This window comes from Aquila chrysaetos, chromosome 6 (assembly GCF_900496995.4).
Source record: "Aquila chrysaetos chrysaetos chromosome 6, bAquChr1.4, whole genome shotgun sequence".
Taxonomy (NCBI): domain Eukaryota; kingdom Metazoa; phylum Chordata; class Aves; order Accipitriformes; family Accipitridae; genus Aquila; species Aquila chrysaetos.
Window position 1 is genome coordinate 7,208,194 of NC_044009.1, and position 24,483 is coordinate 7,232,676.

Below are 24,483 nucleotides of genomic sequence, written 5' to 3' on the forward strand. Positions count from 1 at the left end.
ACCTACAGTTTATCAGCTTAAAAATTACCTTTTCTAGCGGTAAACAGCATTTATTTCTCACTGCAAAGCCTGTCTTCACCGTGACCGGTGGAAGGGAACAGGGCAGGGAAAGCCTGGGCTGAGGTCAGGGCTGCGTTGCCCCCCGGGGCAGGCGGGAGCTGCCCTCATCTTGTCTTCACTCCGGGGAGAACACAGAGCATCTCGAACAGCAGGTTTGCCCCCAGGAGGGCTGTGTTACCTAAGACAAGACAAAAAGGGGGAAACAACCAAGCCATGAATGCCGAACTGCTTTTGCCCACAGCGGTCAGCCGCCTCTGCCAGGCACACACGTCTTTCTTACTCTCAACCATCTTTAGACTCACCAGAGACGTCGTACATCGGTGCAACTTCTACAAGGTCACATCCCACTATGTTCAGTCCTTTGCAGCCACGAATGATCTCCAAAGCCTAGGAAAAAAAACAGATTTGGGATCAAGAAACACATCTGACCTAGCGGACTGGTCGGGGCTCTGCTTTCCCCACATGCAGCTAAGGAAACCCAACCTACACAGGCCAAATCACATCAGTTCAACATTTCCTTTCCTCATTACCACTACAAAATGCTCCCTGGCCAACCTCACCCTTCCCTTTGGTGCGCTGGCAGCACGGCCTACTTTAACGGGAGCAAAAACATCCCCTTCCCCCTGGGAAACAAAGCCGCATCCCCCTTACCTGCACAGGCGTGAGCCCGGCTATCTCCGGTGTCCCGGTGCCTGGCGCATACGCGGGGTCTAGTCCATCGATATCGAAACTGATGTACACCGGCTTGCCCCCCATCTGCGTCCTCACCTCCCCCATCAGCGGCACCAGGGAATTCCTCCAGCACTCTTCAGCCGGGACCACCCGGAAACCCTGCAGGCACACAGACATGCAGGTGCCCACTCGGGGAAAGGCGGACAAAGTGGAGCATCCTCCTGCCCCGCCAGGGATTTCTGCCGGGATAAATCCTTATCCCAGGGCCAAGCTGCAGAGGTGCACCTTGAAGCACCCTCTGCTCACCCCCACTGTCTTATTCTCCCCTCAGCTAACGGCTCAGTGCACCAGAAGCGTTTGTCCCGCGGGCCAAGCCACCGGCGTGGGACAAGATGCAGAAGAGACATTTCTTTTCCTGCTGAAGCTAAGGGAGTATTAACGACCTGGGAATATTAATGGCAGGGAAAGAAAGTGGCGCTCTGCGCATGCCTGCAGCTGAGCTTACCTGGTCCCGACAGTACTTGTAAGGATCGGGGTCATAGGAGGAGCCTCGGATGCCGATCTGGACCACACGGCTGCAGTCCAGCAGCCCTTCCTCCACGCAGCGCCGGAACGGAGTCCCGTGGTAGATCTTCTCCCCCAGGGCTCTGTCTCCGGTGTCAGTGTGAGCATCCACGTGCACAAGTCCCACAGGACCGTGCCTAGTAGAGACAGGGTGGCCACGTTAGTCGCCATCCCGTGCACAATGGCCCTGCCTACACCGGGGACGGCAAAGCAGGAGCCTTCCCAAGGCTCCTTCCCAGGTCCTTATTCTACATCTCCAGGTCAGAAACTTACTTTTCTGCCACCGCCTGCAGGATGGGGTATGTTATGGTGTGATCTCCACCTGCAACAGGCCAGGGAAGAGGGTGTAACACACTGCAAGAGGTGCTCAGCACTCACTATGTTTGTTCCCAGGTGATTTTTTCTCCCCCCTTGCATTTATCCTGCCTTTGTTTATAAACTCCAGGGCTTCATTCCCAAAGGAAAACCTGAGGCTCCCAGGTGCAGGTTGCTTCCTCTCTCCTCTTCCCTCCTCGGGAGGACCAGAGATGCACAACCGCTGGCAGGGGCAGCCCGTGGAGCAGGACCCTTGACCAGGTTTATAAATAGGTGCTTGATTCACTTCCGAGGACGTTGTAACTGATAATTTGCCCCATGCTACTATATACACTCACTTCATTTAGCGATGCCAAGCTGCGACAGCTGGACACTTGAATATGCATCCAAATCATGCCTCGTGCAAAGCAGCATGCTGCTAGGCACTCGCTCAAGCTTGAAGCTTTTCAGAGGGACACAAACTGCTCTTGCTTCGGGTCCTGCTCAACAGGACACTGAAAGCATACCGCTGACTGGATCTGCGGTTGAGCTTCAGGCTGTGCACTGGAACAGTCTCTCGGCTGACCCATTCTCGCCATTTTTGACACAAGAGGCAGTAATTTCAACAGAGAGCGTGTAAATTTACCCACAATTTACCCATCTAGCCCATGATTTAGCAGAACACCCCCTGCAGAGGAGAGATTCATTTCTCACCTTCCACCGTGTTCAGACTGAACAAGGGCTGGACGAGAGGGAGTTTGGATGAGTGGGGAGGCAGTGGCACGGCAGGGAGATGTGGGGTCCTTACCCAAGGTGAGGGGCACACAGCCAGAGGCCACTATCTTCTGGTAGGACTCTCGGATGAGGCGGCAGCTGTCGGGCAGGTTATAGAGGTTCACGTTCACATCCCCAATGTCAGCCACCTGCAGGGAGTCGAAAGGCGCTGCCCCGGTGCCGGCGTTGTACCTCCTCACCATCACTGACTCGGCCCGGATCTGGCGCGGACCAAACCTGGGGAGACAGCACAGCCGCGAAAAGCTGCTGGGCAGAGTTCCCGATGCCAGCACTGCGCACCCAGAGCTCCTCTCAAGGGAGGAGAGCCGTGGCAGCCGGCCGGAGCAAAGCACCGGCTTCCCTGGCACCACAGTTAGCCCTTACCTGGCTCCCGGCCGGTTGGACGTGCCCGTGTCTAGAGGGACGCCAACGAAAGCTGCATCGAGTCCCTCTGCCGATGCCCGAATGGGCAGCTTCATCATGGAGCAGACCCCCACGGGCCGGGCCACGAACTGGGCACTGGGGGGCACGTTGAACTGCGAGCCCCAGCGGCAAGGGGCCCCGTGCCCCAGGGCCGGGGGCCAGAGGAGCCCCATGGATGCACCGGGTGAGGAGCCAGAGGCAGCCAGGGACCACGGGCTGCAGCGTGGGGTGGCTGCCGCAGCAGCCGCAGACAGCTTGCGAGCGCAGAGCCCGGCTTCCCAGGACAGCAGCTGGCTGCAGCCAGCCCAGAGCAGGCGCCTCATCCTGCCCCACGGGCTCCGACCCTCCACCCCACACAGAGTGGAGCGAGGGGTGCTGCGGAGAATGTTCTGTCTCGGCTGGAGTGCCGCAGCCAGGCAGAGAGCCAGCCACCTCCACCATCCCTCCCCTCCGCCCTCCCCGGGGTTCAAAGTGCGGCCGGACACCCCGCTGCTCGGAAAAGGGCAGAGATTCGGCTCAGGCCTCACGTTCCCCCTCCCGGCCACCCCTTTTCCCCACGGCACAGTCTGCTTCCCGGCAAACACTGGGAACAAATGCGGCAGCAAGGGGCTTTGGCTCGAGCGTCTCCAACAAGAGCCTGCCTAGGGATTAGCACAACAGGGCAAGAGGGACGCGCTGGGAAATGTTCCAGTTTCGTTCCCCTCGGGCGTTAGCAGAAAGTAAGGCAGCATTTCTTGTGTTATACTTTTAAACTGCACTTTACAAAAGCACCCGGAATGCTGAAGAATCATAAAAATGCCTCATTAACGAAAGGCAGGCAGTGAGAGAGAACAAAAAAAAGTCTAACCTCAGCAGAACCGTAGACAGACAAAATGCAAGCAAAGGAAAAGTGATAGTAGGGATTTAAGAACCAGAGGCGGTGCTGCAGGACAAGCATTTTAGGCCATTTTTAAGGACAGAGAGATGAAATTAGATGATTTCAAGGGGAAGCAAATTTCAAATGTCTGGAGTTAACCAGCACAGATCAAAACCTGCTTGGCCTAATAACAACCCACTTGAAATCCGATGGCTCCGGCTCCTAATTCTGCTTCCTACTCATGTAGCAATTGGACCTGGGAGGAAAATCAAGGGGAAAAAAAAACCAGAGTATGTTCACAGCAGAACGCCTGCACCACACAGTTGGTTTGGATAAGGAATATGTGTGTATTCCACGCTCGGTACCGCAGGGACAAGGTAAGTCTCGGCACGTCAATAAGCTGAGCTGCTCCTTGCTGACCTAACCAGCTCTTGCTGGCTCAGAGAAACAGCAGAACAGCAGCAAGAGAGGTTGGAGTGGAGATCTATCAGAAAAGCGACAGTATTTACTCTTCAAAAAGCTCCAGAGACAGAGGCCAGGGAACAGGCCTCGCTGCTAGACACAGGCACAGAGCTCACACGAGAGCGCATGCACAAATCCAAGGCGGCCATCCCAGCTAAAAATGTGCTGCAAGAACTCAGTATCTAAGAAAAAGCAGCAGCAGCTTTGGTCAGGGTCAGGTCAATATTAAAAAGTTCTTTTTCTGCAACTTTTTCCCCAAAGAGCTAATTTTCCGTGATTTCCCAGGCTCTGTGCTCTTTGCTGAGCTGTCTTTACAGCCCCAGCAGTGTCCTGTGTTCACAGGCAAAACAAGCAGGGCCATCCCCTTGTAGGTAGTCTTGCACCGTTGCTGAACTAGACGCCGTGTTTCAGCCTACAAGACCTTGACGGCACGTTGCTGTGTGACAATTAGGGATATCAGCCAGTTAACACACAATGTCATCGACCCGGAAACTGCAGGAGCAGACAGCAATTTACCATTCAGCAAGGTCCGCTCCTCTTCGGGAAACTCCACTTGGTGGAATAAAATAACGCGTTCCTCAGACAGCTCTGGAAAGAGCCGAACAATCTTTTAAGACGCCACCGAACCAGGGCTACGTTGCCGCCTAGGCCTCCACAGCCTAAAGCCTAGATCTGACAAACAGCGATGAACTAGATTGAGAGAACCCACTCAGCAGCAGAGCTTAATCTTCAATTTATTGTGCAACAGGCGTAAACAACTTTCTCCCCAAGTTCCTCTAAACACAATTACAGACAAGAAATCATATGATGTTTTCATAAACATGACTGTTGCTGTGCAAACATCGATGTCTCCTATCCTCCCCGACCAAAGGATATTACTTCATTGTTCAACAGAGAAAACAGGTAGGTAAAACAGAAGAGCATCACACCAAACTCTTTAAGCGGGCACTGCTGCTCAGCCCTATTTCTTTTGCAGTATTATCCCTAACTGGACGCAGTTTGACTCTGCCTCGGACCCCATGGCAGCAGTCACTGCACAACTACTACAGTCAAGAAACAAACATAAGAAGGTTTTGAGCTGACTGCACTTCCGCTATTTTGCGTACAACTAACGAGGCATTTAATGGTGCATTATCGTAAGAAGCGAGCAGCTCCTGACGCTCACGTTACCAGGCAGCACCTCACTAGGAGGCTTTTAGGCTGTCATTTTATAGCAAGATCTGTCTGTGGCTGCAGAGGGATATCATCTTAAGACCACTGCTGGTTTTTTTCCCCCTAAGAAAAGAAAGATCGCCCGTCCCTTCGTCAGCTCGGCTTTCTCAGCGTATTGTTTGAATTCATGACGCTTCCGCGTAAAGAGCAGCTAGACAGTGCCTCCTCCCACACACCCCCTCTTCTGAAAGGGAACTTGCTTCATTCAACACACGACTTAGAAGTCGATTAAGCATTCCCAAATGTGAGCAAAACCAAGCACATACCTCAGGACACCTGCAAGGTCCGCGCACCCTCACACCAAGAGAGTAATGAAGCAACGGCATTTCCTCTAGCAGAGAGACAAAAGCAGCGTGTACTAACAATTGCTAGAGTTAACACAGGCCTGCAGGTTTGTTCCCTAAAGCACTACAGGACTGCAGGCAGAAAGAAAAGACAGATTCCTATGTGCCTTTAGAAAGTGCCGTTTATCTATCGCACGGTCGTGTCCCAAATGATGGTGCTTTTCACCCAGACCGGCTCCTCCAGGCCAGCAACAGGAATATTGCTGCCCAGAGGTCTTCATACTCAAGGTTGGCCAAAAAGCACATCTTCATTTTGGTTTCTACGCGGCTTTTATCCACCAGTCTGTCCGTGAGCAAAGCAGCCGCAGACTGGCAGAGAAGCCAGGCAATCATCTGGTCGGGTTTCAGGGTCTTGGACACCAGAACGCTTTCACCCCAGAGGCTTAGGTGAAGCACGTTAGCAGCAACTCTAGCAGACAATCTCTGCAAAAGGAAGGAGAGAGAAGATTAGCCGATCCTGCTGCACTCGGATCACATCACTAGCATGTAGCATCTATGCTGCCAAAAGTCCCCCAGGCCTCCTCTAAGGCACCGCACAGTCCCCATGAATTAAAAAGCTCTTTGTGACAATTAACACCAGGCAACTGCATGCAACCCCTCCCAATTCAAGGTCCAGTCCTCGACACAAACATCTGCTGAAATCCCTGAAACTATTCAGTGCTGCATGTGAGAGGCAGCACTGTACTTCAGCAAAGACTTTTTGGTTGTCTTTGACCGTTATCTAGACTGCAGTAGTATCCGGATTACAGTCCTGCACCCGTAGCCCTCCATGGTGAAATGATCTACAAACAATACTCCCACAGACCAGTCAGATGACTTCTTCAAGACAACAGTTTCTTACCTTGTCGGGATCCCTCTGAAGTAGCATCTTTATCACCTGCTTCACCTCAAGGGGCACGTGATCGGGCAGGCTTGGCAGCTGGTCTTCCCGGTAACTTCTGCTTTCCAAAGTCGACTCCCCGTGGCCATAGAAAGGATTGGCCAAGCCAAGGATTTCATAGGCGATCGCTCCAACAGCCCAAGCATCGGCTTTGCTGTAATTGATCACTGTGCCCGGACCAGGCGATGCTGTGATCACCTGTCACAGAGATGGGGATGTTCAAATAAACACCTCTAGCGTGGGCTCTGTGCTAAAACTCATTTTCAAGGGTCGAGTCAGCATTTCCACTGTCATAAACAGAGAGAGGCTGAAACCAAAGCTAGGCTTCATCTAAACTTCTGGTGTAAATATTCCCTATTGGCATGCTCTAGACACTGCTCAGCTCACCAGGACACTGGGAGGAGTCCGGTCACTGCGCCTAGGCTTTAGTCGTTGCCCCAACCAGCATTCACAGATTTCACACTGGGATTTTAGACAGGCAGGAGACAGGCGGATGAACAACCAATGCTGCACCGGCACTTAAGCAATGCAAGGCAAGGTGCTCCAGGTCAAGCAGACAGTTAAGGGTGTCTTTGCTTTTATTATGGTTATCATCAGAGAAATAAAAAGGAACTGTCAATAACTTCACAACCACCCTGAACTTCAACCAAAAACTACTGTCGCAACACAAGGACTGCTGCGTAAACTTCTTTAATAGCTACACAGAAAGGGGCCTGAAAAAAGACTGAAGAGCAAACTTTTTGCAGGAAAGGTCAATTCTGCCTCATAACCCTGACTGATTACGTTTCACCTTTGAGAGCTCAAGGTGTCTGCTCGACAAGTGCTCAGCACAGGTCCAAAAAGGACTTTTTTTATTAACGCAGAGATGTTTAGCAAGCGTAACTCAAGTTAGGACACGGACCTCCGACGCCGCTTTATGGGACACAGGTCTCCAGGACAGAGTGTAGGCCGAGATTAGTTAGGCGGTAATCAGCTACGGTTACTGTCTCGTACGACCGAGTTACGTCAATGAGCGGAAAGGGGTAGAAAACGATCGATCTGATTGCAGAGGCTTTCAGCAGGTATTACTGTGTACACACACCAGCAGAGACCACATAAGCAAGTACTGGCGCGTGCACGTGGGGGAAGGTTCAGCGCCAAATGACAGCAAAGTGACGTGCACGCATGCCCTCCACTGCTTCTAGACCTAATCCCACTCTTTTTCAAGTTCCTATCATAGCGTGCACCACAGCTGGGGCTGAAACTTTTTAGTCCTGACAGCAGGACAAGCAGACAACCAGCAACACAAACCATTACTACAGGGGGATTTACCTCGGGTGCCATAAGACAGCCGTTGCCACCCCGATCCACGTAAGAGCTGGTCAAAGGCAGCCTCAAGCCGATGTTTTCATCTGCCAAACAGCAACCGAAGTCCGTGATCACCAACCAGGGGCAGCCAGCTGCAAACGACACGGGGCTAGCAGAGTTAGCGTTCAGTTCAAGAGGACCTGGCTCCATTAGCCACCACATCACATGAACACCAGAGACAGTCTTCTGGATCAATCTCAATACCCCCCAGGAATCAGCACAACCGCACGCTGTTTTCCTGCTTTGCCTCTGTATTCTTAGGTGAAATACCAGTTTTATTAAAGCAAAACTCATTCTTCTATTTCCTCTTTAGAGGACGTTACTTCTCCCCATGGGACGTGTGTCTGACAAAATATCATGGATACCGTAAAAATGAGGACACTTAAGGTTAGGGACTCCTCCACAGTGAAGGAATATATTCATTTTTTTCCCCTTTGTTTTTACCTTCAGCAAAAGCTGTCGACATACAGATATATACTTAGCTATAGCAAAAGGCTGGAGAAACTTTGCATTAGTTAACAGTCCTTGTCCTGATGACAAGTCAAGCGTTGCAAAGTAGAATCATTACTTCTCCGGACTCTGATACAGAAAAATCAATGCTTAAGATCATTCCTAACTGCATTCAGGATAACTCCAGAGAAGCTTTTCCTTCATGAAAAAAAGGATGGCATTAGTACTGCTGAAAACCTTCCACGGCTGCTGTACCAAGACCTTTAATTACACAGATCTGGCTGCCTGCTATTGTTTCCTGCCCATTTGAATCGCAATTACGCCGAAAAAGAACCCAGGTAATTAAAATCTCAGTTAGAGAGGCTGACAGGAGAACAAGCCAACGAAAACGCTGCTTTTGGCTTTAACACTGTTGGTTCCCTTGCATTCCAGCCAAAGTTTCATCATCCCAGGGTGCAGCACTATTAACCTGACCAAGAGGTGGGATTTTAAGAACCGCCCCATGCTATTTGGCTACTGAGAGACAACAAGACCCAAGAGCCTAAAGCAAAGGCACCTCCAGCGTCACAAATGAGGCATTAATCTATGCCCATCTGCTCCAGCCAACGTTTGCTGTGCTTGTGCAATGCATCACATTAGCAATATGCTGCGCCTCTCCATCTGATTACAGCACAATGCTGCTTTCGAGTCCGTTTTAATGATCCACAACCTGAGGCACAGACAGGATAAATGACTTCCCCGGTGCTGCAGTGACAGCAAGCGATAACCTAAAAACTAAACCCGAGATTCTTCAAAGGGTTCAATGCTCATTTCTCCCCTAAACGCACGCCTGGGTAGGACTTCCCCACACTTCTGTGTGTCACTTAATTGGCATTTATACTCAGCAATCTACATACCAGAATCAAATTCAACCAGTATGTTGTCAGACTTCAGGTCTCTGTGCGCTATTCCATGTCGAACAAGATGGTCCACGCCTTCCAAGAGCTGTAAAATCATCATCGTGGAGAGACAAACATCCGGACTGCTCTCCCTCAGATACTGGCGCAGCGTGCACGGATAACTAGTCATAACAAGGAAAACCTCTGAATTAGCATCCTGGAAGCTTATCGCTCGCTGTTCAACCTCAGCGCTGGCTGGCTGGGGATGTTTGGCACGCTTGTATGTACCAAATTCTTCCTGACCTCCACGATGCCTTCCCACCTCCCAACCTCAACCTGACACCGCTCCCCTGTCTGCTATTCTCAAATCCTCTGTTTTGCAACAACACCCACCACTGAATTTTCAGCGCCCTCGCCCGAGTTCAACAACTGCAAATAAAATAAGCCTCTTAAACAGCACGGCGAGGGGCTCCAGCTATACAGCAGTCATTCGTCCATGTTTTTAGGTACCAGTGTTGTATTTTGCATGAAAGAGGAGGCAGATTAATAATGCAGATTGTACGAGCAAAATGAGGAGATGTGCTCATCAGGAGAAAGAATATATTCTTGAAATACAGAGAGGACAGAGCACTTCTCCAGATGCAGGCAGAACAAAAGGTTGGGAACCAGAAGGTGCTTTTATGTCAGTGCCACAGCAATACCCATTCAAAACCAAAACCCAACTGAGAAAGCCAGAGATGCCAAGCACTAATAAATCTTGTTACCGATTCTACTCTGTCTGTAGCAGTGCGTTCAGACTAGGGTTGAAGTTCAGCCTTAGAAGGGCAGACAAATGGGGACAAGCTCCACATTTCTTACTTTAATTTGGGGTAATTACTAAAAAGAACAGCTTGTCTTCATTGTCAAACGAGAGGTAAAATCTCAAGGACTTGGAACGGGTCTTAGGAGGCGTTTCCAAGAGCATACTCTGCTTTTTGGCAGCAGCTGAGGCCAAATCCTTGAAAGGACCTGTGTAGCAGCAGAATACGCAGCCCCGCTGGGCAGTGTCACAAAAAGCCCAAGTCACATAACAAACTTCTCTCTACCTACTTCTTCATCACCAAGAAGAGTGTGCGGCTGTGACCGATCCCTCTGGGATTCAGGCTTAACGGAAGAACATCGGGATAGTCTGTGAAGGCTCCGGGCAGCAAAGGGACAGAGGACGTGAATGCTCGGATCACCTGGATTATATTTGGATGAGGCTGCAACTTCTTCCTCCCAAGGACAGGTTTTCTGTGCAAAAGTATAGGCAACACAGATTACAGCAGTCTCCTGGTCAGGTCTGATTCATCACAGACACATCTCTCTCATTTCTGGAATTAATTCTCATTAATATGGCCCGTCCTCCCCACCAAAGGGTTCCAAAGCAGTGTGCAAACACGTTTATTCTGCAGTGAAAACCTTATTTGAGACAGCATTAAGGCCACCCAGTACAGATTACAGGACTCCACATTAAGCAAATATTCAAACATTCACATCCTGGAAACCATTTGGTTAGAAAGAACACCGACAGCAACCTCCCCGCCCTCACAGCCAACTTCCGAACCCACGCCTCAGCCCGGCGTTTCCCACATTGATGCAGAGCACCCACAGCCTGAGCGGGTCCACCGCAGCAGCAGGCAGGTCCCAGCACTTTCCCCAGAGTTCAGAATCTACTCTGGGGCTTCCCGCAGCAAAGTGAACCGTCATCAAGGCAGTGCCGGCTGCTGACACACCAGCGGAGGCTACACAGACCAAGACTTCATCTGTGGCTGTCAGAAGGACTCTGTTGTAACTGGATTTCCCTACACACGATGGCCAAACACAAAATACAGGCGCTTGACCTGCGCTGCAAACGAAGCTTTGCTGCAAACCCTTACATGTAACATGCAGCCTTTCAGTTTATTCAAACCCTACTAGCCCTTCCATGCTGCTAACAAAGGCAGAACTAGTCACAGGCTGCTTCTTGGTTCGCAAAGGACTGCAACAACAGCTTTAGAGAAAAAAAAAAACATGCACAGCTACTTTGTTAGACATAAAATAAAGGTCAGCTTCACACTAGGCTTATCAGTTTAGACCCCCTCTTTTATGGCACAGGCAGGAAGCACTCACTACAATGAAAGGCACATTACCAATCTCTATCTGCAAAACAGATCTCTCTCCCCTCTCATCCCCTGAATGTCAAATACCCCTTTGGCTGCTCTGTTGCGTTCTTAGCTAGAAGTACCACACAGCATTCATTATTCATTTGTATCAGCAGCTGAGATGTATTTGAAATTTAAATCAGACAATCTGGACTGCAGACTCCATTGTTTCAAATCGAACAAAAAGAGGCATTTTTGAACAAAAAGATAGCTAACTCGAGATCATTTAAAAGTTTCCGTGCAATTTTCCACCTTCATGCTGTTTGCTCACTTCTCACTCGGGTGAAAGAGTGGGAACCGAACCCTTTTCCTTTTTCTTTCTTGCCAGTTTCCCTGCACCAGAAAGAACACGTTCCACCTCCCTGCCCCACACCCATTTTACAACCAAACCAGTTCTAAAATAGTACAGTCAAACTGTATTACAGTCAAATTGTTTGATGTTTAATATGGTCAAATTGTTACCGATTGTAGGCGTGTACTTCTGTAATTAAAAAGCACCACGATGCACAATTAAATGATGTTTAATCAGAAGTAGCTCCTCCCAGCCTTCAACTCTGCAGATATCAACACATTTTACACATGGGGAAACTAAGGCATGGGGCACGGAAGTGCCTGGCCACAGTCACCCATCAGACCGCTGGCAGGACCCCAACTGGTCCCCGGTTATTGGCGTACCCTTCCGACACCCTTCTGGACTACGCCATCCAAACCACTATGGTTTAGCTGTAGGTATTCCCTGCACGCCAACAAGCCGCGCCACAATCTGCTCCTCAGAGTAAACAAGACTGTGTTAAATCGCTATTTGAACAGCGGTATCGCTACGCGGTTTCCTAACTGTACCGGAGAAAAGCATGCTGGAGAAAAATCCCCAAGGCAGCCAGCAGCCCATCCCTGCGTGACATTCAAGGCATGCAGCACTTCCGAAGGCACTGTCATTTAGACAAAACATATGCACACGCTTCCTGAGCCATTAATAATCCCAAGGCTTTGTTTTATCTACTTTCAGGATCTATTATAGAAACCTCTGGCCATCTTCTTAACAGTACAGATCTGCTGCAAAATTAATTGATGGATAAAATTAGCGCGTCACCATTTGAGAACTGCCGCCATTGCCATAGCGACCGTACCTGTGGCCAGAGACAGCTCCATATTCTCCGGCTAAGGCAAGCCTCGTGGCTGGAACGAGCTCTCGGCCCATAGCATCGAGGATGGCTTCACTTGATGAACCAGCCTGCAACAGCAATTACACACCACGTTGGTTTAAGATCATCCAGCCTCAATACAGACCAAAAGCAGATAATCCTGATGCTGGCACTGTATCTGGAGTTAGATGAACTGAGACTAGATTGAAGGGACTCCCTTCTCTCCTTTCAAAATCGGGGAAGGCAATTAACTACTTAAAGAATTTACCAAGGGACGTGGCAAGGCCTTTGCTTGCAGAAAAGAAATCCGTTTGTCTCTTCAAATGCACCCTCGACTGCTAGCACGCTGAGCTGTATGTTAACACTCATTTTCAACCTTAAAACCTGGACTGGCAAAGCCCACAGCTGAACACCCAGAGTGTTTCGGGAGCCCAAGGGATTTCAGATGTTAGTGTTTTGGAAGACTCTCTTAGAACACACACTTGTTGCATCAAGTGCCACAAAACCTCTTCAATGTGAAAAGCCACGTGGATTTTTTTCAGTGTGGAATAGCCACATTGAGGGCTTGGATCATCAGAGAGTCACCTGGGCTGGGAAACACTACCGCAGATCTCGCCCGTTCACTTCATGGCAAGGCGACCCAGCACGCAGGTTACTGCCCCACCCCCTGTGACCACTGACTCACACCTCGGTCGCACTTTGCGGAAGAAAATCTATCTCTGTCCTGACACGGACAAGGACACGCATTCCTAAAGCACTGGCAGCAGTGGCTTTCCCATTCTTATACCTTAGCATTACAGCCAGCTTCAGAAAAGCTTGTCTTCCAAAAGCATCACCTCCAAAACCAACAACTCCACCACCACCAGCAGCTCTCAGTGCTGATTCTGGAAGAATGATGAATGCTAATTACCTTGCTCTGGGACTGTTCGCTAACAATCAACATCTCCCATGTCACATATCAACAGCTTTGTTTTGACACGCTCATCGTGTGCTACATAATTAGCGCTTTCAACACTTAAGCGTTAAACATTTCAGACGGACTTTCCCAGCGACAGACAAGGAGATCAAGAGCTGACTCCTTACCGAAATGTTCCACATCATTTTGATAGCTAACGGAAAAGCCTCTTTCGGTTGGTGTTTCTCTACAGACTCCTCTTCAGCCACCTGTGAAGGCGAGCCACAATCCCGCTGCACGGCTGGCCCCTGCCCTGCGAAACGGCTGCTCTCCGCACGACCCTGACGATCGCGAGAAAAAGGAATAGCTGCTTCATACACAGCAGCGCTGCAGCCCTTCCCGATGGGTTGGCCAATGAGATATTCTTCCAGCTTGAAGCCCTGCCAGCGGAAGGAACTCAGGGGATCTTTCTGCGGCTTGTTCTTTCCAGCAAACACTGTCTGAAAGGAGTAAGAAAAGACAAAGATAAAAAACCCACTCAGTTATTCAAGACTTCCCAATGGAGAACTCCCTTACTGTTTAAGCGGTATGACGCATCCCATTGGGTTGGTCCAACCTTAAAGCCACAATCGGGCTCTAACCATTAGGCTCAAATCACTGTAACCGTAGGGAAAATAATTTGCAGACCATATCTTTTTGTCTGAAACAAATTGCCCCTAAACCAGTCTTTACTAAAGGTGTCCTTTCCGAGGGCGCTGAGATGCACAGGAAGAAGAGGAATGGGGAGGGGGGAGTCATTCGCTAATCTAGAACATAAATATGCTTTGTAAAGACAAGTCTAACTAAATACTTCTAGAAAGAGATGCACTATTACACTTTTCTCCCTGTCCACAAATAAATCGGGCAAATAGCATTTAAAAGAAAATCCAATTAAGAGCAACAACAGATGGAAAAACAATGCCCTGAGCTTTTGTGGCAGCCGAGTATGAGGGTTGGTTGGTTCGAGGAGGAGTGAATAGGTGATGGAAGAAAGCTGGGGGAGGAAATCAAAAGGGACAAGAGAAAACAAAGCACAGGAGAATTGTTCTGGAGTTTAACCACAGCGCTCACGATCCTGCAGGCCTGGTGGTGCCACAGCTGTCACCTGGACCGATACAACCAAGTGCACTTCTCCGTGAGCTGCAACCCCGACGTGCCAGTGGCGGCCCAAGGGATGTGCCCCGTGGCAAAGGGACACAGATTCAGGGATGGTGGAAGGGGGAAGACAGCCAATTTAACTACCCAGCCAGGGCAAGGGACAGAAAGCATCCTGAGAAACTTCAGGGAAAGGCAGAACCTCCGTGAGAACGTGTTTGTCTGCTGGTTAGTGGGACAGGTGGCAGCTGGGTCTGAACACCAAAGGTCTATTTTTACCCATGAGATATGTTCAGCACCGTCTGTCCGCGGTGCCCTGCCAGCGTGGCCTGGCCCAGCCTCACCGGCCCCCGTCTGCCTTGGGGAGAGGGGACGGACCCTGCGGCTCGACGCCAGCCTCCTGGGACACAAGATGCCCATCACCAGGGCCGTGACCCCTCCCTTTGTGTGGGGACAGGGAGCGGGGGCCTCCCCACAGCGAGGACACCCCCTGGTACCTGCTTTAAGGTGGTGAGGGGCTGCCGACCGAGAGGCTTCCCCAGTACCTATTTTTGGGGACGAAGAGGCGTCTGTGGGGCTGCTCCTAGCAGGGCTGCTCGACCTTCCTTGGGGGCAGATGGGGAGGTGTACCTGAGGGCCTCCCCACAGCAAGAATCCCCTGTGCCATTCTGGGGGCTGTCTGAGGGGCTCCCCACAGCAAGGGCCCCGCTTTCCCCTTCACGGAGGGTGTCTTGATGGGCCCCCCCACAGCAAGGACCCCCCCCTCCCCTTCACGGAGGGTGCCCGAGGGGCTCCCCAGAGGGAGGCCCGGGCCTGGGGGTCCCGCAGCAGCCTCCCGGCCCCGAGGGGACGCCGCACCTGGATGTGGCGGCACGCCGCCTCGGCCCGTCGCTGCTCCTCCAGGCGCGGCTCCACCAGCCCCAGCGCCACGGCCAGCGCCAGGCAGACCCCGCCGCGGCCCCGCCGCGCCACGGTCGCCAGCCCGCCGGCCGGCCCGCGCGAGAGGAGGCGGCGGGCGGCCGGCAGCCAGGAGAGCCAGGGCCGCCGTGGCGAGGGCGGAGGCTCGGCCCGAGGCTCGGGCCGGGGGTCGGGCCGGGGGGCGCGGGGCAGACGGCAACGCGGCAGCAGGCGCAGGGCCCGAGCCAGCAGCAGCCGCACCGCCATGGCGGCCGCCTTCTCCTCAGAGCAACGGGCTCCGGGGGCGGGGCCGCGCGGCGGGGCGTCACCGGCGCGCGGCGGGGGCGCCACGCCCCCTCTCTCTCCCCGCCCCGCCGCCCCGGCTCCGTCCCTGCCGGGGGCGCGCGGCGGGCAGGGCGCGAGGCGGGCGGGGAGCAAAAAGCACGGCCCGGTGCAACGCGGAGAGCACGGCCGGGGCACGGCGGGGCACGAACGGGGGCACGGCGGGGCATAGCCAGTGCACAGCAGGGCACGGAGCAGGGCACTACCCTGGGCACGGCTTGTGCGCGGCCAGGGCACAGCCTGACGCACGCAGCAGGGCACAAACGGGTGCACGGGGGGGCATAGGCAGCGCACAGCAGGGCACTACCCTGGGCACGGCTTGTGCACGGCCCAACACACAGCAGGGCACGGAGCAGGGCACAGCCCAGTGCGCGGCAGGGCACGGAGCGTGGCACCAGCAGGGCACTACCCTGGCCATGGCTTGTGCGCGGCCAGGGCACAGCCTGACGCACGCAGCAGGGCACAAACGGGTGCACGGTGGGGCATAGGCAGTGCACAGCAGGGCACGGAGCAGGGCACTACCCTGGGCATGGCTTGCATGGAGCCAGAGCACAGCCCAGTGCACAGCCCGCCATGGAGCAGAGCCCTGCCCTGGGCATGGCTTGTGCACGGCCCGGCGCGCCGCAGGGCACGGAGCAGGGCACAGCCCAGTGCATGGCAGGGCACGGAGCGGGGCACGGCTTGTGCGTGGCCAGGGCACAGCCTGACACACGCAGCAGGGCACAAACGGGTGCACGGGGGGGCATAGGCAGCGCACGGCAGGGCACTACCCTGGGCACGGCTTGTGCACGGCCCAACACACAGCAGGGCACGGAGCAGGGCACAGCCCAGTGCGCGGCAGGGTACGGAGCGTGGCACCAGCAGAGCACTACCCTGGGCACGGCTTGTGTGTGGCCAGGGCACAGCCTGACGCACGCAGCAGGGCACAAACGGGTGCACGGCGGGGCATAGGCAGCGCACAGCAGGGCACTACCCTGGGCACGGCTTGTGCACGGCCCAACACACAGCAGGGCACGGAGCAGGGCACAGCCCAGTGCGCGGCAGGGCATGGAGCGTGGCACCAGCAGAGCACTACCCTGGGCATGGCTTGTGCGCGGCCAGGGCACAGCCTGACGCACGCAGCAGGGCACAAACGGGTGCACGGGGGGGCATAGGCAGTGCACAGCAGGGCACTACCCTGGGCATGGCTTGCGTGGAGCCAGGGTGCAGCCCGGTGCACGGCACACCATGGAGCAGAGCCCTGCCCTGGGCATGGCTTGTGCACGGCGCGCCGCAGGGCGAGGAGCAGGGCACGGCCCAGTGCAACGCAGGGGACAGCCCGGGACGCAGCTGGACACGGCCTCTGCAGGGTCAGGCAGGGCAGGAGGGTGCTGGCCGTGTGGGCAGCACTGCCCTGGCCACGCCGTGGGCCACGCAGCGTCCTGCACAGCCAGGACCCTCCTGCCGTACCCGGCAGCAGGGCAGCCCTAGGGCCCCGCTTCCCGTTCCCTGTGATTCATCGTTTGCTGCACCTACAGGAAATAAATCGGGAGTGCTTTTATTTTGCTTGGGCATAGGCAGTAATGCCCGACCCAGCGCCGGTTGGGAAATGGAGCGCATTTGTTTTTCATTGTGCATCGTTAAATTAATATTACAATCAGCAAACGGCACTACTCTGGAGACGGAAAACTCTCCAGAAACCCTCAAAAACTCCTCTCCCTCTTCATCCCCACAAACGGAATAAAAGCAAAGAAAACAAGCCAGAGAGAAATGAGCAAAGGACACGCTCAGCGTGATAACTGTCCAGTTCCGGTAAATCGCCTAATCTGAATTGGCTTATAAATAGCTGCTGGGGTTGATGGAGCCTTTCCTTTTTGCTTCAAATTTAGAACTGAAGAATTCAGCATTTTCCCAAGCAATAATTTTGCATTATTCCGGAGTGGTTTCTGTACCAACAAGCCCAAGCTTGAGCCGTGCATCAAACCCTTCTCCATCTGTGAAGTCCCCTCTCGCCTACAGTGATATCTGGACACTTTTTTTTCTAGTAAGAAGGAATTTCTGTGATTTAATTTCTCCATTTCCCTGGGGTAAGGTGGGGCCAGCATCTGCAAATCAGCGCTGAATCAGAATATGAGCGAGAGGAGTGGGTAACTTAACACTATAAACACATTTCCCATTGCATCGTCCCCAAAAAGCCGCTTACACGCTGGGAAAATTGGGGAAAACCGTTCTCTCCCCTGCTGCGAAAGGGCAAAGGCCGGCGGTGGCCACGCTGCTCACACCTTCTTCAGGTCCTCGGGTCCGAAGGAGAGCGGCAGCAGCTCCTCCAGCCTCTTGACGATATAGGTGCCGTCCGCTTTGGTCAGGTAGATGTCCCAGTCTGTGCCGAACTAGAGGAGAAGAGGGGGGAGAAGTGCCCAATGCAAAACCTGTGCTTCTTCCTCAAATTACTCAAATAGTCCTCTTTTTACCCGGGTTCACGGGGAGCATCCCCCTTTATTACATGTATTTTGGGGCGGCTTTTCAGCATCACCTCCCCCAGCGGGGATTTTGGGCTCAGATCCTGTGGTTTTGCCCCCCCAGGGTGAGCCCTGGTACCTCTGAACCTGCCGAATCCAGCCTTCAAGCTGAGTCCTGCGACCAGTTAAATATTAACCACCCAAAAATGGGCTGCGGGTGCCAGGGTGCCTGTGGGGAGGAGGGAAGCGAGAGCGGGATGGGCTCTGAGTGGAGCTTGGATTTTGCAGGAAAAACCCCTGTTTTCAGGCTTGCAAGAGCTGTTGCGGTGGCCCTGGGGCCAAACTCTGCACCCAGCAGCTCCCGGGAGGAATAAAACCCCCTGGGGAGGGCGAGTTAATGGATTACCACCGGGCACCCGCTCCCGTGGGACAGGGAGCGATACCCCTTTCCCAGTGGATAGTGCAACTTGAGGAACCCGGAGCCAGCCCTGCGCCTGGGGTCAGGAGGCTGCAACACCCCCCACCCCTCTTTGCACCTCTGGGTGTTTCGGGGGGAGATGCCTGGGGTCAGGAGACGCGGGGCCCCCGCGCAAGCCATCACCTCTCTCATCACTTGTCTGCAGGCACCGCAAGGCGTGATGAAGTGGTCCCCCATGTCACTGCCAGAGGAGAAGGGCACAGAGTTCGGTCTTACGGTCAGAGGAGCGGGGGGAACATCTGCAGAAGACCTTCACGCACCAGTAAGCACGGAGCCATGGTAGATTTTCCCCCCACTTCCTCCAAAAAAACATGCAAAAACCTGCCTCCCCCAAAAAAACACTCGGGCTGCTGCAGCAGAAGCTGCCCCTTGGGCGCACCAAGGGTTTTCCCGCTGCCCCCCCCTCTGCCCATCCCTCACCGTGCCGGCTCTCAGCGTACCCTTACCTGGTGATGGCCATGGCCCTGAAGCTGGTGTGTCCCTCCGAGATGGCCTTCTGGATGGCGGTGCGCTCGGCGCACACCCCCAGGCTGTAGCAGGCATTCTCCACGTTGCACCCTGCGGGGAAGACCCCGGCACCCGCTCAGCCACCCCGAACCCCGCCGGCTTCCCTCCAGGCGATATTTTTTTTTAGGTGATTTGCAAAAAAAAAGCCATTTTTCGGTGTGCACCGCCTGATCCCAGGCTCTCACCAACGCGTTCCCCGCTTCCCCTATTTATTTCCTGTATTTTCCCATCCGCCGCGATCTTTGGCTCGCTCAGGGGTGACGGCTGCCAAGAAGCAGCTGGGAGGGGACGACGGGGACCCCAGCACCCCATGCTGACCCCGCTGCACCCCTGTGCATGGCCAAAGGGTTGCAGTGGGGACCCCCAAAACCCAAGAGGGGGGTCGCACGGCCCCAGCTTACCGGAGAAGATCTCCCCGCCGGCGGTGAGCAGCGCGGCGCCCACTGGGAAGCGGCTGTAGGGGCAATAGGCACAGTTTTTGGCCTCCCGGCTGCGGCGCAGCAGGAGCTGCAGGCGCTCGCCGTGGGGTCGGTCTGGGGGGGCAGTGGGGGCCGGGTGCTGGCCGTCGCCCTCCATGCCTGCACCCGCCTGCCCTGCTTGCTGACGCCGCAGTTAAATATTTCCTCGCCTGGAAAATAGGCTGGCCGGCCCCGCCGGGATAACGCCCTGGCGTGCAGCCGAATGCCAGGAAGCATCCCTGGGGGACAGCCCTGACCCCCAAAGCATCGGGCTCAGGGGGCCCGCATCCCCTCCCTGCCTGCTGTCTCATTTTTTCCAATTTCTCCTTTTTTTTGGTTGTTTTCTTTTACCTCCTCCTTTTTCTGTCCCGGCAGAGCGTTTTTCCGCCACCGCCTCGGTGGTTTTTTCCTCCCCGGTTGAAAACTGGTTGCGCGGCTCCACAGGAAAATGTCATTAAATCATTCCTGGCGGGGGGCAGCGGGGGAGGCGGGGAACAACAGCTCCTGATCAGCTGAGATCAAAAGAGATAAATTAATTTGATTGAAAACAGAAAAAATAATATATATACATATATCTCTCTCTCTATCTCACATTTTCCCGGGTTGTCTAACTACCAGCTGCCAAGCAGCCAGGAAAGCTGGTTGAAGTCAGAAGCGATAAAAGCCCGTGTTGGGATGCCCTCGTGCCACCCGAGCCCAAATTCGGTTCAGCTGGTGCTTCCGTGGGAATCAGCCCACGTGGGGTAAAGGGCTCCCAGGATGCCAGGCTGATCAGCAAATTGCTCTTGAATTAAAGATATCTCTTTTTTTCCCCTCGCTGGAAGAGCTTAATGCCCCATTTAATGGCTGCAAGGATGGGTGTCACGGCCCCCATTGATTTATCACTGGGATTTTTTGCCCAGTTCGCTGGATTTTGGGAGGATTTTGACCTTACCCGCCGGTTTTGCCAGCAAATCTTGCCGCTGGGTCGCTGCTGACAAGCCACGACAGGCTGGGACGCAGCACCCGAATTGGCAGCAGCCAATGTGTGGTGTAAATGCCCGGAGCTGAGAACGCAGCGTGGGGCAGTGAGAGGACCACAGGCACCCCAAGAAATCAAAGCCGGGACACGGAGATCAGTATTGTCCCAGGGGATAACTGGGCGACCCACCTTCTTTGCACTGTGTGGGTGTTCGTTCACCCTGGAACCTAATGATGACAGCTACGTGCAAGGGCAGTCAGTCAAGGCAACAAGCAGCTAGAGGAAGGATTAGCAGCACTGAATCAGCTCAGAGCCCTTTGTTCAGCTTTCAAAGCGCAAACCCCGGTTATTTTCCCATCTAAAATGAGCCACAGGTGCTCCTGTGGCCCCCACCCTGTTACGCGGCACGATCCCCCCAAAACCTGGGAAAGAAAAGGAAAACCGGCCCCAGGGCAGCTGGTGGGAGGCACCGCGGGAGCAGACCAGAGCAAGGGGACCCCCCTCCTAAATAGTGTGGGAGCTTTCAAGGAGGGTTTAAACATGCCTCGTCAATATGAACAGCGAGCAATTAAATAGAGTCCTTACCTCTGCCGATGAGGGTGAGGACAGAAATAATGAGAGACAGAGGCTGGTGTGGATAGAAACCTTCCGCATTTGCGCTAATTCATTAATTGCCACCTCCCCGAAACTATCCTCGCGCCGGGAGCAAACCACACACCCCAAGCTGCAGCAGAAAAGCCGAAAACCACACAAACTCATGCATTTTTTTATTATTTTGGCTGCAAAAACCTACGAGGCTGCCGAGGCCATGGCAGCGAGAGGAGCGGGGACGGTGCTGCCTGCCTGCGAAGCAGCTATTTTAAGGTTGCAGTTGCTTTGCTCAAACCGTAGAAAAGCTGGGAAGCTGCTGGGAAATGGCTTCCCACTCCCTGCAACACCCCGCTTGGGTTTTCCTCCCCAAATGGACTAAAACTGGGGGCATGTGCTGTTATTTTACCCCTTTTTCCTCCCCATTTTTCAATCCCAAGGCAGCTGGAGCATCTTTGTGGGTCCCTGAGCCCGGGGGGGTCCCCCTGCTGCATCCGCAAGAAGCCCCAGGTGATAAAAAAAAAGGTGGAAATTAGGGTTTGAGCCAAAGGAGCTGAATCCTGAACAAGCTCAGACTCCACTGTGGAGCTGAAATCTCACAGGGATCCCGCATGCTCCCCAAAAGTCCCCCCCATTTCATTTTCCCTGGAAAGAAGCCAGCCCGGGGCCTTGGCCAGAGCTAAAAGCAACAGGTTAAAAGCCAAAAGCTCAGCCCAAGAGGAGCAGCAGGGAGGTCTGGCTGGCTTGGAAATAATGGGGAAAAAATAGGGTTTCTGGAGCAAAAACCACCAGCAAACCCGCAGGATCTGCGAACCCCAGTGCACTCCCTCGTGCAACACTCAGGTTTGGGGGACTCCCCCCCCCCCCCCCATCTTTTCTCACGCCAGGGTCAGGAGCCGACATCCGACCCTCCCAAAAATCACCCCCCCCCGCATCCTGCCCTAATTTCCCGCCACGCAGGTGGGCTTTGGTCCTGGGGGGGGTGGGGTGGATCTGGTCGCTGCACGGCTGGTGGTGATGGAGGGGGGGGGTGTGGTGGGAGGAATCCTTGATTTTCCCAGCATCTTTCTTTCCCTGCCCGAGCACGAAGCGAACGCGCATCCGGCGGCGTGCACGGCGGCGGGGGGTGTCCGCCGGCGGCTCCCCGCGTGCTCGAGGCCGGGGCGACGCGGCGTCGCGGGGAGGTGGAGCAGCCCACGGAGAGCTAGCTGCATCCCCGCAGCCACCGTTCCCGCAGCAAGCGCGAGCGGCAGCCGGAGCACGGCGGCTCCTCGGCCGAGCGGTTTCGCATCCTCCCCGGGCAGACGGCATCGCGTACGGCAGCTGCATCCCGCTGTGCTGGGGTAGGGGCTCTTCCCTCCCCACCACCCCACCCCCCGGGGTGGGGGGGTGTGGGGACACCCCCCAGCCAGCTTTGGGGTCCGGGGGTTGTTGGTGGTGGTGGTGGTGGCGGCGGTGGGGGGTGTCTTTCTGCTCGCAAGTGGGTCGGTGGGGAACCGTCGCGGCAGGGCCGGGATTAGCGGAGGCGCGCGGGGTGGCCCGGGGGGGGGCCCCTCGGCCGAGCGGAGATGCTGCCCTGGCGCCGGAGCAAGTTCGTGCTGGTGGAAAATGAACGTAAGTGCAAAGGCAAGAGCCTGGGGCCGGGGCTGAGCTACGCCGCGTTGCTGGCCGGCTTCCTGCGCTCCTGCCCGGACCTCCTGCCCGACTGCCCGCTCGAACGGCTGGGCAGCGTCTTCCGCGGCAAACGCCAGAAAGTGGAGCTGAATAAGGAGGACCCGACGTACACGGTGCGGTACCTGGGCAACGCCGTCACCCTGCACGCCAAGGGCGAGGGCTGCACGGAGGAGGCGGTGGGCAAGATCTGGGCTAAGAGCGACGCGGGGGCCGGCGGGGCCAAGATGAAGCTGACGTTGGGACCCCAAGGCATCCGTATGACCCCCTGCGAGAAGGGAGCCCGCCGGCCGGGCCACGCGTACCTCCTGCACCGCATCACTTACTGCGCCGCCGACCGCCGGCACCCCAAAGTCTTCGCCTGGGTTTACCGGCACCAGGTGAAGAACAAGGCGGTGGTGCTGCGCTGCCACGCCGTCCTGGTCTCCAAAGCCGACAAGGCTCGCGCCATGGCCCTGCTCCTCTACCAGACCTCCGCCTCCGCCTTCAACGAGTTCAAGCGCCTCAAAAGGCAGAACGATTTCCGCCACGTCCAGCAGCAGCTCCTGGGCGACGCCATCGTCCCCTTGGTGCCCCTCCGCCGGCTGCTCAACGCCAAGTGTCCCTACCGCCCGCCCGCCGAGAGGGCCCGCTGTGCCCCCCGACTCAGCTCCATCCTGGAGGAGGAGGAGGAGGAGGCCTTCGGCACCGGGGCACCCCGAGGGGACGGCGGCCCCGGCGAGCGAGCCGCCGTGCTGCGGCTGGCCAGGGAGATGCGGGGATGCAGCCTGCGCGGCCCCCGGCCCCCGGCGTGCTGAGCCGCAGCGGTGGGTCACCCCGGTTTGGGGACGAGGTGCCCTCCCCGCGCCCCAAGCCGAAGTCGGACCCGCCTCGGGGACAAATCTGGACAAGACGGTGGCTTCGTTTGCAAGGAAGACCCCTGGGGGGGGGTGGGTTTGCACCCCGGGGACCCCCCCCGCCCCGGCCCCCGCCCCTGAACCTGTTCTCGTGCCTCCTCCGCGGCAGCCATAATAAAGTTAATGTGTGTTTTCTGCGGTGTAACGGCGCCTGTGTCTCACCTGGACCGAGCCCTGGCAAACGGGAGAGGAAGAGTTAAGCTCGGCACCGAGGCAATTGGGGGGGATTTATACCAAATTTACCCCTCGCAAGGGAAGCCAAACCGGGAGGGGGGGGCAGAGGGGGGCTGCGGGGTCCCCTGCGCTTTCTGCACCCTTCCTGCGGCACCAAGGGCTGGCGAGAGCCGCTCTGTGTAGTCATGGCAACTTGGTTTTTTAAATATAGAGCTGGGGGGGTGGCACAAGGCCGCCCGCGCTGGGGAGGCTGCGATGGGGCTTTGGTCCCTCAGCCCCCCGGCAAAGAGCGGGGCTTTTGCCTGCAGCCCCCACTGCCCACCCCATAAGCAGCGCCGAGGCCCTGAAGATCAATAATTTTCAAAAAATTACTATTTTTTTCCCCTCCCTTTTTGCTGCTTTCCCAGAATAAACAACAGCAAGGGCATAAGCTGGGGGGGGGGGAAGGGTCTTGTGTGTGTGTCCCCAGCACAGGGACCTGCCAGCCTGGGCCGTGGCCCTGTATGGGGTGTGGGAGAAAGACC

General features: G+C 55.0%; 4 protein-coding genes across 12 annotated transcripts; 1 reads left to right on the forward strand and 3 right to left on the reverse strand.

Annotated features, from left to right (window-relative positions):
- Positions 1-29: 29 nt before the first annotated feature.
- AGMAT (agmatinase) lies at positions 30-3,208 on the reverse strand. The gene is made up of 7 exons (XM_030018471.2): positions 2,749-3,208; positions 2,399-2,601; positions 1,570-1,618; positions 1,238-1,433; positions 712-891; positions 363-447; positions 30-238 (listed from the first exon to the last, which is right to left on the reverse strand). Exons 1-7 carry the CDS (start codon positions 3,108-3,110, stop codon positions 165-167), a joined length of 1,149 nt encoding a protein of 382 aa, XP_029874331.1. The 5' UTR covers positions 3,111-3,208; the 3' UTR covers positions 30-164.
- A 1,614-nt stretch (positions 3,209-4,822) lies between these two features.
- PINK1 (PTEN induced kinase 1) lies at positions 4,823-15,744 on the reverse strand. Its single transcript, XM_030018639.2, has 8 exons — positions 15,408-15,744; positions 13,604-13,915; positions 12,506-12,609; positions 10,306-10,488; positions 9,235-9,398; positions 7,853-7,980; positions 6,503-6,739; positions 4,823-6,084 (listed from the first exon to the last, which is right to left on the reverse strand). Exons 1-8 carry the CDS (start codon positions 15,711-15,713, stop codon positions 5,824-5,826), a joined length of 1,695 nt encoding a protein of 564 aa, XP_029874499.1. The 5' UTR covers positions 15,714-15,744; the 3' UTR covers positions 4,823-5,823.
- A 1,565-nt stretch (positions 15,745-17,309) lies between these two features.
- CDA (cytidine deaminase) lies at positions 17,310-21,658 on the reverse strand. 9 transcript variants are annotated; one of them, XM_030019064.2, is made up of 7 exons: positions 21,216-21,631; positions 20,820-20,906; positions 20,021-20,181; positions 19,613-19,665; positions 19,151-19,262; positions 18,828-18,954; positions 17,310-18,157 (listed from the first exon to the last, which is right to left on the reverse strand). In XM_030019064.2, the coding sequence occupies exons 3-7, from the start codon at positions 20,122-20,124 to the stop codon at positions 18,044-18,046; spliced, it is 510 nt and encodes a 169-aa protein (XP_029874924.1). In that variant the 5' UTR covers positions 20,125-20,181; positions 20,820-20,906; positions 21,216-21,631; the 3' UTR covers positions 17,310-18,043. The 9 variants fall into 9 exon arrangements, with proteins under 9 accessions (XP_029874924.1, XP_029874918.1, XP_029874926.1 ...); XM_030019058.2 differs by lacking the exon at positions 20,820-20,906 and having other exon boundaries at positions 21,216-21,639; XM_030019066.2 differs by lacking the exon at positions 20,820-20,906 and having other exon boundaries at positions 20,021-20,173.
- A 611-nt stretch (positions 21,659-22,269) lies between these two features.
- Positions 22,270-23,930, forward strand: FAM43B (family with sequence similarity 43 member B). The gene has a single exon (XM_030019057.1). The coding sequence runs from the start codon at positions 22,787-22,789 to the stop codon at positions 23,684-23,686; it is 900 nt and encodes a 299-aa protein (XP_029874917.1). The 5' UTR covers positions 22,270-22,786; the 3' UTR covers positions 23,687-23,930.
- Positions 23,931-24,483: the final 553 nt, after the last annotated feature.

Bases quoted from the DNA above. Each gene is read 5' to 3' on its own strand.
- AGMAT (XM_030018471.2), bottom strand. From the start codon at position 3,110: ATGAGGCGCCTGCTCTGGGCTGGCTGCAGCCAGCTGCTGTCCTGGGAA. The intron at 1,434-1,569 runs GTAAGTTTCTGA...TGTCTCTACTAG, and splicing joins CTGCAGGCGGTGGCAGAAAA to GCACGGTCCTGTGGGACTTG. The intron at 448-711 runs GTAAGGGGGATG...TTTTTTTCCTAG, and splicing joins CCGGGCTCACGCCTGTGCAG to GCTTTGGAGATCATTCGTGG.
- PINK1 (XM_030018639.2), bottom strand. From the start codon at position 15,713: ATGGCGGTGCGGCTGCTGCTGGCTCGGGCCCTGCGCCTGCTGCCGCGT. The intron at 10,489-12,505 runs GTACGGTCGCTA...ACTTTTGCACAG, and splicing joins GGAGCTGTCTCTGGCCACAG to AAAACCTGTCCTTGGGAGGA. The intron at 9,399-10,305 runs GTAGGTAGAGAG...TGTTATGACTAG, and splicing joins CTCTTCTTGGTGATGAAGAA to TTATCCGTGCACGCTGCGCC.
- CDA (XM_030019058.2), bottom strand. From the start codon at position 21,389: ATGAGTTTGTGTGGTTTTCGGCTTTTCTGCTGCAGCTTGGGGTGTGTG. The intron at 19,263-19,612 runs GTAAGCTGGGGC...TCTTCCCCGCAG, and splicing joins CGGCGGGGAGATCTTCTCCG to GGTGCAACGTGGAGAATGCC. The intron at 18,955-19,150 runs GTAAGGGTACGC...TGGTGCGTGAAG, and splicing joins AGGGCCATGGCCATCACCAG to GTCTTCTGCAGATGTTCCCC.
- FAM43B (XM_030019057.1), top strand. From the start codon at position 22,787: ATGCTGCCCTGGCGCCGGAGCAAGTTCGTGCTGGTGGAAAATGAACGT.